The sequence below is a fragment of the Panthera onca genome, chromosome B1 (genome assembly GCF_046562875.1).
Source record: "Panthera onca isolate mPanOnc1 chromosome B1, mPanOnc1 haplotype 2, whole genome shotgun sequence".
NCBI classification, from domain to species: Eukaryota; Metazoa; Chordata; class Mammalia; order Carnivora; family Felidae; genus Panthera; species Panthera onca.
In genome coordinates this window covers 142,204,989-142,218,527 of record NC_138342.1, presented here as the reverse complement: position 1 = coordinate 142,218,527, position 13,539 = coordinate 142,204,989, and the positions used below count along the sequence as shown (strand labels likewise).

Sequence of the window (13,539 nt, the reverse complement as noted above, 5' to 3'; positions counted from 1 at the left end):
GGGGGGGGGCAGTCTGTAACTTACAAAAGAATCCCTCCCCACCCCCAAGTAAGGCTATCAACAGATTTCTCAGCAAAAACCTTATAGGCCAGGAGAGAGTGGAATGATATGTTCAAAGTGCTAAAAGAAAAAACTGCCAACCAAGAATACTTTACTCAGCAAAGCTATCCTTCAGAAATGAAGAAGAGATAAAGACATTCCCAAACAAAAGCTGAGGGAGTTCATCACCATTAGAAATGTCTTACAAGAAATGCTGAAAGGAGTTCTTCAAGCTGAAATGAAGGGATACTAATCTGTAACATGGAAACATAAAAATATGCAACATACTGACTGGTAAAGATAAATATATAGTCAAATTCAAAATACTCTAACACTATAATATAGTAATGTGTTAATCACTGAACTCTAGTATGAAGATTAAAGGACAAAAGTATTAAAAACCACTATAGCAACAGTAATTTGTTAATGGATACACAACAGGAAAAAATGTGAACTGTGACATCAAAAAACATAAAATGTTTGGTGGGAAAAGGAGTACAAAGAGTTTTTGTAAGTGATCAAAATTAAGTTGTTATCACCTTAAAATGGACTGTTATGTCTATAAGATGTAAGCCTCATGCTAACAACAAAGCAAAAACATAGTAAATTCACAAAAGATAAAGGTATAAGAATCAAAGTATATCACTAAGGAAAATCATCAATTCACAAAGAAGGGCAGAAAGAGGGGAAGAAAAGAACTAGGGAACTACAAAACAGCCAGGAACCAATAAGATGGTATTGTGTTCTTACCTATCAATAATTACTTTAAATATTAATAGTTTGAATTCTCCATAAAGACATAGAGCATCAGAGTGGATTAAAAAAGAAAACAAAACAAAATAAAACAAGACTCAACTATATGGTGCCTACCAGAGCCTCACGTCATCTTTAAGGACAATGAAAGCTCAGAATGAAGGAATGGAAAAAGATATTCCATGCAAGCGGAAACCTAAAAAAATCAGGGGTAGCTATACTTTTATCAGACAAAATACACTTTGAGCCAAAAAACTATAACAAAAGACAAAGAAGGTCATTAAAAAATGATGAAAGGGTAAGTTCATCAAAGGACATAACTCTTGAAAATTATATATGCACTCAACACTAAAGCATCTAAATATATTAAGCAAGGGGCGCCTGGGTGGCTCAGTCAGTTAAGCGTCCGACTTCAGCTCAGGTCATGATCTCACAGTTTGTGGGTTCAAGCCCCGCATCGGGCTCTGTGCTGACAGCTAGAGCCTGGAACCTGCTTCAGATTCTGTCTCTCTCTCTCTGTCTCTCTCTCTGTCTCTCTCTCTCTCTGCTCCTCTCTTGTTCACGCTCTCTCTCTCTCAAAAATAAATAAACATTAAAAAAATTTTTTAATAAATAAATAAATATATTAAGCAAATACTTAAGACCTGAAGGGAAAAACAGACAGCAATACAATAATAGTGGGAGATTTCAACATCCCACTTTTAATAATGATAGATCATCTAGTCAGAAATCAATAAGGAAACAGCTGCCCTTGAACCATATGTTAGACCAAATGTACCTAACACACATATACGGAACATTCCATCCAACAGCAGAATTACACATGGAGTTACACATGGCTTCTCAAGCCCACATGGAATATTGTCCAGTATAGAGTCGCAATTATGTAGAAAATTAAAACTACACATTTCTGAAAAACTAATGGGTCAAAAAAGCAATAAAAAGGGAAACCAAAATATCGTAAAACAAAAATAGAAACACACCATACCAAAATTTATGGGATGCAGCAAAAGCAGTTCTAAGGGGAAAGTTGATTGCAATAAATGCCTGCATTAATTAAAAAGAAAAATCTCAAATAACAGTCTAACTTGATACATCAAGAAACTAGAAAAAGAAGAACAAACTAAGCCCAAAGTTAGCAGAAGGAAGGAAATAACAAAGATCAGAGCAGAAACAAATGAAATAGAGACAAGTAAAACAAAAGATCAACAAGCCTAACAGCTGGGTTTTCTTTAAAGATAAACAAAACTGACAAACATTTAACTAGACTTAAGAATTAAGAGAGTGATGACTCAAAAAAAAATCAGAAATTGAAGAGAAGACATTACAACTGATATGACAGAAATACATGCTTCTTTTTTCTTTTGTGCTAAGAATATTTAACATAAGATCTACCCTCTTAACAAATTGTCATGTGCCTAATACTGTATCATTCTCTATAGGCAGTTTGTCATACAGCAGACCTCCAGAACTTACTTATCTGGCATAGCTGAAACTTGATACCCATTGAACTCCCCATTCCCCTCTACTCTCAGCCTACTATATTCTGGGTTTCTATGAGCTTGACTATTTTAGACACCTCATATAAGTCGATCATGCAGTATTTGTTTTTGTGAGATTAACTTAGTTCCCTTGGCATAATGTCCTTCAGGTTCAACCATGTTGTCGTAATGCCAGGATCTTCTTCCTTTTGAAGATTGAATGATATTCTATTGTATGTGTATATACCATATTTAGCCAGTAAAATCTATTGGGACTTCTAATCAAGAAAGTAGGCAATTCTGTCTTCTACACAATGACTGTTTCAATGCAACATGATGCTTCATGTTTCCATGTTTTTTCTCCATCTTTGTTTTTTCTTGTCTATTCTATTGCACTGGCTAAAAATTTTCAGGGCAGTGTTGTTTATATAGATGCTAAAAGTCATCCTTATATCATATGTTTGATGTGTCGCAGTTGGGGTGAATACAACTAGAAAGTGGTGTAACTGGGCATCAGCCCCCATGATGAATCTGAAACCTACACTCTCTCTTTTTTGCTATAATAACTTGCTGTTACAGAACAGAGATAGTGGAACTATTTTATTTATTTACTTTTTTATTAAAATGATCCCAACCCTTTTAGAGACAGGCACCAACAAAACTTTACCTTTCAAGAGACAGAGAGAGAGAGAGAGAGAGAGACTACTGTGAATGAGGCCAACAATTGGATAACCTGAAAAAACAGATAAATTCCTAGAGGAATATAGCCTATCAAGACTGAATTATGAAGAAACAGAAAATCTAAAATAGACCTATTACTAGTAAGGAGATTGAACCAGTAATCAAAAATTTCCCAACAAAGAAAAGCCCAGGACAAGATGGTTTACTGGTGAATTCTACCAAACATTTAAAGAAGAATTAACACCAATCCTTCTAAAACTCTTCCCAAAAAAATTGAAGAGGAGGAAACACTCCCAAGCTCATTTTACAGGTCAGCATTACCCTGATACCAAAGCCAGATAAGGACATTACAAGAAAAGGAAACTACAGGTCAATATCCCCGATGAATACAGTTGCAAAAATTCTCAATAAAATACTAGCAAACTGATTTCCACAGTTCATTAAAAGGATCATAAAGAATGATCACACAGGGGCGCCTGGGTGGCGCAGTCGGTTAAGTGTCTGACTTCAGCCAGGTCACGATCTCGCGGTCCGTGAGTTCGAGCCCCGCGTCAGGCTCTGGGCTGATGGCTCGGAGCCTGGAGCCTGTTTCCAATTCTGTGTCTCCCTCTCTCTCTGTCCCTCCCCCGTTCATGCTCTGTCTCTCTCTGTCCCAAAAATAAATAAAAAAAAAAAAAAAAAAACGTTGAAAAAAAAAAAAAAAAAGAATGATCACACAGAATTCATACTTGGGATGCAAAGTTGGTTCAACATAGGCAAATCAACAAATGTGGCACAACACTGATAGAATAAAAGATAAAAATCATAATCATCTCAAAAACTGCATAAAAAGATTTTGACAAAATTCAACATCTTTTCATGATAAAAACTCTCAGCAAATTAGATATAAAAGGAATGTACCTCAATATAATAATGGGCAATCTGACAAGCCCACAACTAACATCATACTCAGTGGTGAAAGGCCAAAAGCTTCCTCTAAGATCAGGAACAAGAAAAAGGTGCCCACTCTCAACACTCCTTGCAACATAGTATTAGAAATCCTAGCCAAAGTAATCAGGCAAGAAAAACAAAAAAGACATCCAAATTGGAAAAAAAAAAAAAAATGAAGTAGAACTGTTATTGTTTGCATATAATATGGTCTTATGCATAGAAAGTCCTAAAAATCCCACCAAAAAACTGTTGGAACTAATAACCAAATTCATTAAAGTTGCAAGCTACAAAATAAACCTATAAAAATTAATTACACTTCTATACACCAACAATGAGCTATCTAAAAAACAAAGAAAGTAAACAATCTCAGTTACAATAGTATCAAAAACAATAAAATACTCAGGAATACATTTAACCAAGGAGGTGAAAGATCTATAAACTAAACACTGTAAGACATTGATGAAAGAAACTGAAGAAGACACAAATAAATGGAAAGATATCTTGTGTTCATAGATCAGAATTAATATGATTAAAACATCCATACTACTCAAAAACATCTACAGATTCAATGCAATCCCTATCAAAATTCCAATGGCATTTTTTTACAGACAGAAAAAAAATCCTAAAATTTATGGAACCATAAAAGACACCAAATAACAGAAGCAATTTTGAGAAATAAGAATAAACCTGGAGACATTACATTTTCCTATTTCGATCTATACTACAAAGCTATAGTAATCAAAATGGTGTGATACTGGCATAAAAACAGACACACAAATCAAAGGTACAGAATCAAGAGCCCAGAAATAAATCCTGCACATACAATCAACTAATTTTTGACAAGGAAACCAAGAATACTCAATGGGGAAAAAATAGTCTCTTTAATCAAAGGTGTTGGGAAAACTGGATATCCACATGCAAATGAAGGACATTGGAATTTTATCTTACACCATACACAAAAACTAACTCAAAATGGATTGAAAAAGTAAATGTAAGAAGTGAAATCATAAAGCTCCTAGAAGAAAGCATAGAGAAAAAGCTCTTTGAAATTGGTCTTGGCAATAGTTTTTTTGGCTATAACAGCAAAACACAAGCAAAAAAGGCAAAAATAAACAAGCAGGACTACATCAAACTGAAAACTTCTGCACAGAAAAGGAAACAGCCAAAAAATGAAAAGGCAATCAATACACAGAATGGGAAAAAATATTTGCAAACTATCTGATAAGGGGTTAATATAAAAAGTATATAAGGAACTCATACAACTCAAAAAACAAAAAACAAATAATCCAATTAAAAATGGACAGACAACCTGACTAAACATTTTTTCCAAAGAAGACCTAGAGATGGCCAACAGACATGAAAAGATGCTCAACATCACTCATCATCAGGGAAATGCAAATCAAAACCACAATGAGATGCCACTCATTGTTAGAATGGTGATTATCAAAAAGATAAGAGATAATTGCTGGCAAAAATGCAAAGAAAAGAGAACCCTTGTGGACTGTTGGCGAGAATGTAAATTGCTACATTCACTATGGAAAATGGTAGGTTCAGAGGCTTCCCCAAAAAATTAAAAATAGAACTACCATATGATCTAGCAATCTCAATTCTGAATATACATCCAAAGAAAAAGAAATCATTATCCAGGGAAGATATCTGCACTCCCATGTTCACTGAGGCATTATTCACAGTAGCCAAGACATGGAAACAACTCACGTGTCCATGAACAGATGAATGGATAAAGAAAATGTGGGATATATAAACAAGGGAATATTATTTGGCCATAAAAATAAGAAAATTCTCCCATTTGTGACAACATGGATGGACCCTGAAGGCATTATACTAAGTGAAAGAAGTCAGACAGAGAAAGACAAATACTAAATGATCTCACTTATAAGTGAAATTTTAAAAAGCCAAACTCATAGAAACAGAGTAGAGCAGTGGTTGCCTAGAGGGGGACAGGGAAATAAGGAGATGTTGGTCAAAGGGTACTCACTGTCAATTATGAGTAAGTCCTGGGCATGTAATATACAGCAAGGTGACTACAGTTAATGATACTATGTTATATACTTGAAAGCTGTTGAGAGAGTAGATATTAAATGTTCTGATCACACACAAAAAAAAGAAAAATGGTAATTATGTCAAGTGATGGATGTGTTAACTAACCTTATTAGGTAATCATTTATATAATGCATACATGAAATAAATCACATCAGACACCTTAAACTTACATGATGTTATATACAATTATATGTTAATGAAGCTGGGGAAAAAATTAATTTCTTAAATAATAATAATTTTAAAAAAAAAAAAAAGACAAATACTCAACCCTTACTGGCCTGCAGAAGAAACATGCGTCCCTCTAAACCTACTTTTCTATCAAGGAAGAGCTTGAACAGTCATGTAAGATGATCTAACATACTATTTTATTCTTTAAGTCTAACCAATATCCCAGTATCATCCTGAGGGATTGAGAGTCTTAATAATATACTACATATTGGGGCACCTGGGTGGCTCAGTCAGTTAAGTGTCCAACTTTGACTCAGGTTATGATCTCACGGTTTGTGGGTTCAAGCCCTGCATCACATCAGGCTCTGTGCAGACAGGTCGGAGCCTGAAGCCGACTTCAGATTCTGTGTCTCCCTCTCTCTCTACCCTACCCCACTCACACTCTGTCTCTCTCTCAAGGAAAAGTAAACGTTAAAAATTTAAAAAAATATATAGTACATATTAATTTAACAATCACTGAATATCTCCTACATTTGAGGCACAATAATAACAATTCAAACTGCACCAAGAGAGAAGATTCTATAACCAGAACAATTTTACTCTGAACCTGATTCAAGTTAATAGTGAATGCTGTTGGTTCCACCAGATTGCTTTTTGTTTATTTATTTTGTTGTTTTTTATTTATTTTTGAGAGAGAGAGCGTGAGCAGGGGAGGCACAGATAGGGGGACAGAGAATCAAAGCAGGCTCTGTGCTGACAGCAGTGAGCCCCATGTGGGGTTCAAACTTAAAAACCGCAAGATCATGATCTGAGCCGAAGCTGGATGCTTAACCGACTGAGCCACCAAAGTGACCTTGCTTTTCCTGAGCTGGAGTGTCCACCCCAAACTGCTGTTGAAGTGTTGGCTATTAAGAGCTCAGAGCTGCCCCTGTTTTCCAGGAGAATTGGAAACCCCACTTGGCTTCAGGGTTCTATCTCCTATATCCCATTCCAAAACCCTCCACAGCAATCATCAAGGCAGGACAACCTTGCCTGTGATTTATACTTTCTCCCAAAAGCCCAAGCCAAGGCTACACTGTCCCTGGGATCACTTCCTTGTTCAGCTCTATCCCCTTCCTTACTCTGCTTCCCTCACTTCCATACAGGGTTTTTCCTAAAAAAGCACTTCCTCAATAAATTACAAGCATCCAAATCCCTATCTCAGGCTCTGCTTCTAGAAAACATGGACATAAGGGGCACTGATTTCATTCACTAGAGAGTTAAAGAAAGTCAAGGCTTTCTTTGACTGATTACTGTGGTTTATGATCTCTAAGATTAATACTATTAATATCATAGTCATTATTTTACAGATAGGGATTTCTTGGTATTCTGTAGACAATACACTGTTTGTCCATAAAGGGAAGACCAAAAGTATCATTAAAGCTTTTATAAAAACTGAATTATAAAATTTCTTCCCATATGATGTATTCAACATAGTCTAAATCCTAAATCTGACTTTATTCCTCAAGGTATAGAGGAGAAAAGTGCTAAATCTGATCTGGCATGATGCAAAATATAAGTTGAAACAGAATAGACATATATCAGAAACAAAATCAGGAATAATATTTTCCTCAGGGCATAATTCAATAAAAGAAATAAACAAACCAAACCCTATAATTAGCTAGTGCTGCTACTGCCCTAATTCTCCTGCATTTTCAGGTGGGTCATAGACAATCCTTCTTGGGCAAAGAGGGGGAAAAGACCACATCAGTAGCTTTACATTTCATTCTTCATCTTCAGTAGAGTGACTCTTACACAACTGTGGTGGTCCGGGTAGCCATGAAAATAAGAGCTCTGTAGGGGCTCGGTTAAGTGACAGACTCTTGGTTTTGGATTAGGTCATGATCTCATGGTTCATGAGTTCAAAACCTGCATTGGGCTCTGTGCTGACAGCACAGAGCCTGCTTGGGATCCCCCTCTCTCTGCCCCTCCCCTCCTTGTTCTCTCCCTCTCTGTCTGTCTCTCTCTCTCTCTCTGAAAATAAATAAGCTTTAAAAAGGAAGGAAGGAAGGAAGGAAGGAAGGAAGGAAGGAAGGAAGGAAGGAAGGAAAACCACAGCTCTAAAGTCCATATGGGGCAAAGGGACTCAGGAGTGCTCCCCTGGTTGTCTAGAAGATGCTTTCTCCAGCATCTGAGCTGCATGTGGGCTTTTCCCTTTTCAGACCCCATAAAAGGTGAAGAGTTTCATGACATAATAGTGCTTATTATAGCAGTGAAGATAAAACTAATATTACACATCAAACAGTCCCCATTATCCCATCATCTAAAAGAAAAAAAAAAAAAAAAAGGTATCTAGACCAAGATATGCTAAAAGCCAAAGCCTGCCCTCCAAAAAATACATTTGCCTACAGTAAAAGCTTAACTAACATGTAATAAGGAAGCTATCTTATTCCCTAGGGCCAGAATTTCAAAAGTAGGGTAGTTAATAATATTCAGTTTATATTTTCCCAATACGTGTCTTTAGTTCATTTCTTCTATGTCTTCAATTAGCATCTTGATCTTTAAAAATCAACAAAAACAAACCTGTACACAACAACCATTCATGCAGAAAGCTAATTTTAATGAACTATAGGGTTAGCCTATTTCTTAATGTTTGAGGAGGACTGAAAAATCTCTAAAGTGAAATGGTAATTATAAAGAATTCACTATCACATGATCAAAAAGCGAAACGGAAACTCACCACCAGGTACACTATACCAAGCAGCACCATTGGTTGTTCCATCTATGAAGCTGCTGTCATCGTCATTCTTGCGACATGGTGGCCGATTGGGATCAGACATGGGTGGGTTAAAAGCAGAATACGCTCGAGCCAAGCTTTGGAAAATGGCATCATCTGGGCAGGAGCTATATTCGTGAGCACTACCTAGTAAATAAACCCACAGATTAAAGAAATTAACACAGACCAAGGAGCACTCCTTGTTTTCTGAAGAGTGATTCAGTGTTGTTTCTTGCTGATGTATTTCTTTAGCTACATCACTATGGGAAAGGAGTGAAGGTTTAAGTGCTCAAAAGCTACACTTAGCTTTTAAATTCTATAACATTCCGTTCCATGCAACAATGTAGAAATTGGGTAGAATGCACATTCTATTTATGAATTGAAAGCTTCAGGAGAAAAGGTGATAAACTTGTGGTGAACTAGACCTGAAAAAACAGTAAGATTTCCATTGCTAAAATTTTTAATTTTAAAAATGTACCTGTACCAACCTCACAGCCACCGTGAGCCACTCTCACACATATTTTTAGTATTTGAGTTTAAATGTTTTAAAAAATCTCCTATGTGTAATATGTAAATAAATAATATATATTTTGATACACTATATTCTTCTTCATATGTTATAAAATATGCTAAGCTTTTAAATTTCCCAGCTATTGACAAACTAAGAAATCTCTAAATTTTAATGATGTTTCAGCAGAGACTTTTCCTCAAAGCTCAGAGTTTCCAATATCTAAAATTATTATCCGTGGGGCGCCTGGGTGGCTCAGTCGGTTAAGCGTCTGACTTCGGCTCAGGTCATGATCTCACGGTCCATGAGTTCAAGCCCCGCATCGGGCTCTGTGCTGACTGCTCAGAGCCTGGAGCCTGTTTCAGATTCTGTGTCTCCCTCTCTCTCTGACCCTCTCCCGTTCATGCTCTGTCTCTCTCTGTCTCAAAAATAAATAAACGTTAAAAAAATTTAAAAAAAAAATAAAAAAATAAAATTATTATCCTGTGCTTACAAAAAGCAATTCTCCAAACACCCTCAGAATCCATCCAAAGCAGGAAATTTCTTGGAGCAAAAAAAAAAAAAAAAAAAAAGTTGAAAATAACTCTCTGGCTAAAGCTTGCTGTGCCTGAAATTTAACTAAAACTAGTTAGAGAAAGTCAAAGTACCACTCCCCACCCCCGCGCCCGACACCATCATTCCAAATGTGAAAGTGTGAGTGTATGTTAAAACACGTAGAGATCCACATGGGCCCTCATCAACTTCTGAAAAGACTGCTTCCACTTTTAAGCCATCTTGTCCACACACCTATATACCTCCCATTATCTCTCCATTCTTCCAGGGTTCAAGAATGACCCAAGTTCATAATGTCTGTTTTCTCTCTTTCTCCTGCATTCTGTCAAGATCACATTCCTCTTCAACTAAGCTTATGAAAAACTTACAGTCCTTTGCTGCATACCCGTGCCACATGAAATATACATATATACCCGTGCCACATGAAATAAGGGATATTCCTATTAAACGTATGTATTTCTATAGGTAAAATCACTTACGGACCAGTTCCTTAAAAGGATATTATAGAAATCATTCTATAAATCCTCATAAGGTAAGTGTAAACCTTGAACCATTAAAGAAACAAGAAAAACACTTACCACTCCGAGTCTCATCATATGGGTAATTGGCCACGAGGTCTCCTCCGTGGAGATTGGCAGAGAGCACGAAAGGAATATCCATAATCCAATGAATGACTGCCTTGGTCTCAGGAGCAAGCTGTATTCAAGATTAGAGATTAAAAGGATTATAAATTTGATTATCATTGGGGGGATCGCTTGACAGGAAAGGCACAGAAAAGAAAAACAACAAGAACAACAATCATTGAAAGCTGGGCATAGGCCATATTTCAAGCACTTTGCGGCTGTTTTCATAAAAATAAAAAAGATTCCAGTAAGAACAGTATTTCCATCTCTATATTCTCACTTATAATAAAAAAATATATTGCAATAGTGTTTAAGTTTCGTTAGAAGTTTTACTTTTGTGAGCTGCCAGCTTTTTTCTCTTTGAAACTTGAAAACCATTGTGCAAATCACTTTCAAATTCTGGGGCGTCTCCATCTGATCTTTGTTAATAATAGCTAAGAGTAAGAAAATGAAAAAAGAAAATAGTTGGACTGAAGAACTAGGTTCTTTCCCTATGGTGATTAAACTCTAGAAATATATGGGAGATTTTATTTCTTTTATTATTAATAATTATTATTTATTATTTTCTTTTATTGCTTACTATTTTTCCAATTCCCTCTACTTCTAACACTGTCCCTGTAAAAAATATTAAACTGGGTCTCTTTCAAAACTCACTGTAAAACACCACTTTACTTTAAGAAAACCATCTTAACCAAAGGCAAAAGTTTCAGAAATTCATGTTGTCTTTTAACGACTCACAGCCCTTCATATCTTGGTAATAAAAGACGGAAGAAATTTATAGCAAAGAATTAATCTGGAGCCAGAAGCTTGATCTTTCATGTGATGAGTTTTCAATACTAACTAGGAAGACTCTCAAACTCCCAAGTACCTCATTGATTTAAAAAAAGAGAAATATTTTCCTGGAGATGTGATCTGTACTGTTCCTTGGGACAGAAAATCTAACAGCATCAGTAGGGTTTAATGGTTACAGTAAGATCTTGTATTTCTATAGCTCTGTTCAATTTATGAATGAGCATCACACATCCCCATTGTATACACAGATCTTCATCCCCCTTTCACAGGGAAGAATCTAGGGGTTGAGTGTGTCAATAATACATCCAAGTTCACACAGCTGAGGATTCAGTCTATGAAACTATAAAGCCCATGTTATTGTCAGTATGTCAACTTTTTTAATGTATCAAAAATATCTTATTTTCCACGTAGGCAACTTACAATTTGTGAAAAAGTGTGATTTAGAATAGGGTGATGTTTTTATTATTTGTTTAATGGCTTATCTCATTCTCCCTATAAAAACTGTTTATTGTAGTGGCACCTGGGTGGCTTAGTAGATTAAACGTCTGACTCAGCCTTTCGGCTCAGGTCATAACCTCACAGTTCTTGACATGGAGCCCCATGTCGGGCTCTGCACTCAGTGCGGAGCCTGCGTGGGATCCTTTCTCTCCCTTTCTCTCTCTCTCTCTCTCTCTCTCAAAATAAAATAACCTTTAAAAAATGTTTATTATAGAAAATGTAAAGGAGACAAACACAAAGAAAGAAGATTATTTTATTCATAATTTTACCTTCTAAGGATACCCATTGCTAACATTTACATATATCTTTCTCAGTCTTTTTCCAAACACTTATATATTTTCTAAACGTGATAATTTATGTATCATTTCATATGTGACCTTTTTTGTTTGACAACAGGTAACAAATACTTTTTCATGTCATTGAATAGCCTTCTAAATTATTGTGGTAATGTCTGGGTAGTATATAATGTATAGATGTATCATTCTTTTTTTTTAAATTTTTTTTTAATGTTTATTTATTTTTGAGACAGAGAGAGACAGAGCATGAACGGGGGAGGGTCAGAGAGAGAGGGAGACACAGAATCGGAAGCAGGCTCCAGGCTCTGAGCTGTCAGCACAGAGCCCGACGCGGGGCTCAAACTCACAGACCGTGAGATCATGACCTGAGCCGAAGTCGGACGCTCAACCGACTGAGCCACCCAGGCGCCCCTAGATGTATCGTTCTTAAACATGAATAAAATAATGGTTAATACTTACTAAACACTTTCTGTGTGACACATTGAAGTCTCGCATCCATCCTATGAAATAGGGACTATATGTACTCCCATTTTACAGATGAGCATATTGAGACACAGAGAATTTAGGCAATATAGCATGAGGCCAGTCAGTTGTAAGTGGCAGGGCCTGGACTCAAGCCCAGTCAGTCTGGCTCCAGACCAATGCACCAGCACTGACAATCTCCAATTGGTGGGAGGTTTTGGGGAGAAAGGGAGCATTTTGGTCTGAGGGTACAAACTTTCAGTTATAAGATAAGTTCTGGGGATCTAATGCATAGCATGGTGACTTAATAATACTGTATCGTATACTTGAAATTTGCTGAAAGAGTAGATTATAAGCTGTTCTCACCACAAAAGAAAACTAAGGCATCTATGTGAGGGGATGGATATGTTAATTACCTTGATTGTGATAATCATTTCACAATGTATACATATATCGAATCATCACGTTGTACACCTTACATCTATACAATTTTTGTCAATTACATTTCAACAAAGCTAGGGGATAGGATCTCTAATTATTGGGTATTGAGTTGTTCACTATAAAAGAAAATTCTATGAACATGCTTGTAGTTACTCTTTGTGCAGATCTATACTTTGCTTAAGGAAATTTCCCTAAAAATTGAATGATCAAACCAAAAGCTAAGCACATTTTTTAAATTTTAAACACGCATTCTAAATTGCTTGTCTGTAAAATACAGCAATAGTATATTAAACCTATTTCTCATCACTCTTACCAACATAGGATATGTGTGTGTGTTTTAATCTGTCACTTTGATACACGACAAATTAGAATTTTTTTTAAATATGCCTCTTTAATTAACAACACTAGAACCATTTTTATATGTTAGTCACCATTCATGTTTATTCTTTGGTGACACTTTTATACATGGTTTAACTGATTTTTCTATTGAAATGTTGAT

The 13,539-nt window shown here is 36.0% G+C and overlaps 1 protein-coding gene across 1 annotated transcript in view; it reads right to left on the bottom strand.

Moving 5' to 3' along the window:
* The window catches only part of CPE (carboxypeptidase E), a 115,723-nt gene that overhangs the window by 12,848 nt on the left and 89,336 nt on the right, over window positions 1-13,539 (bottom strand). Inside the window, exons 4-5 of the mRNA XM_060653828.3 lie at window positions 10,507-10,624; window positions 8,833-9,015 (exon numbers count right to left, since the gene is read on the bottom strand). Coding sequence (XP_060509811.1) covers window positions 8,833-9,015; window positions 10,507-10,624 — 301 coding nt within the window. The remainder of the gene's footprint in view (window positions 1-8,832; window positions 9,016-10,506; window positions 10,625-13,539) is intronic.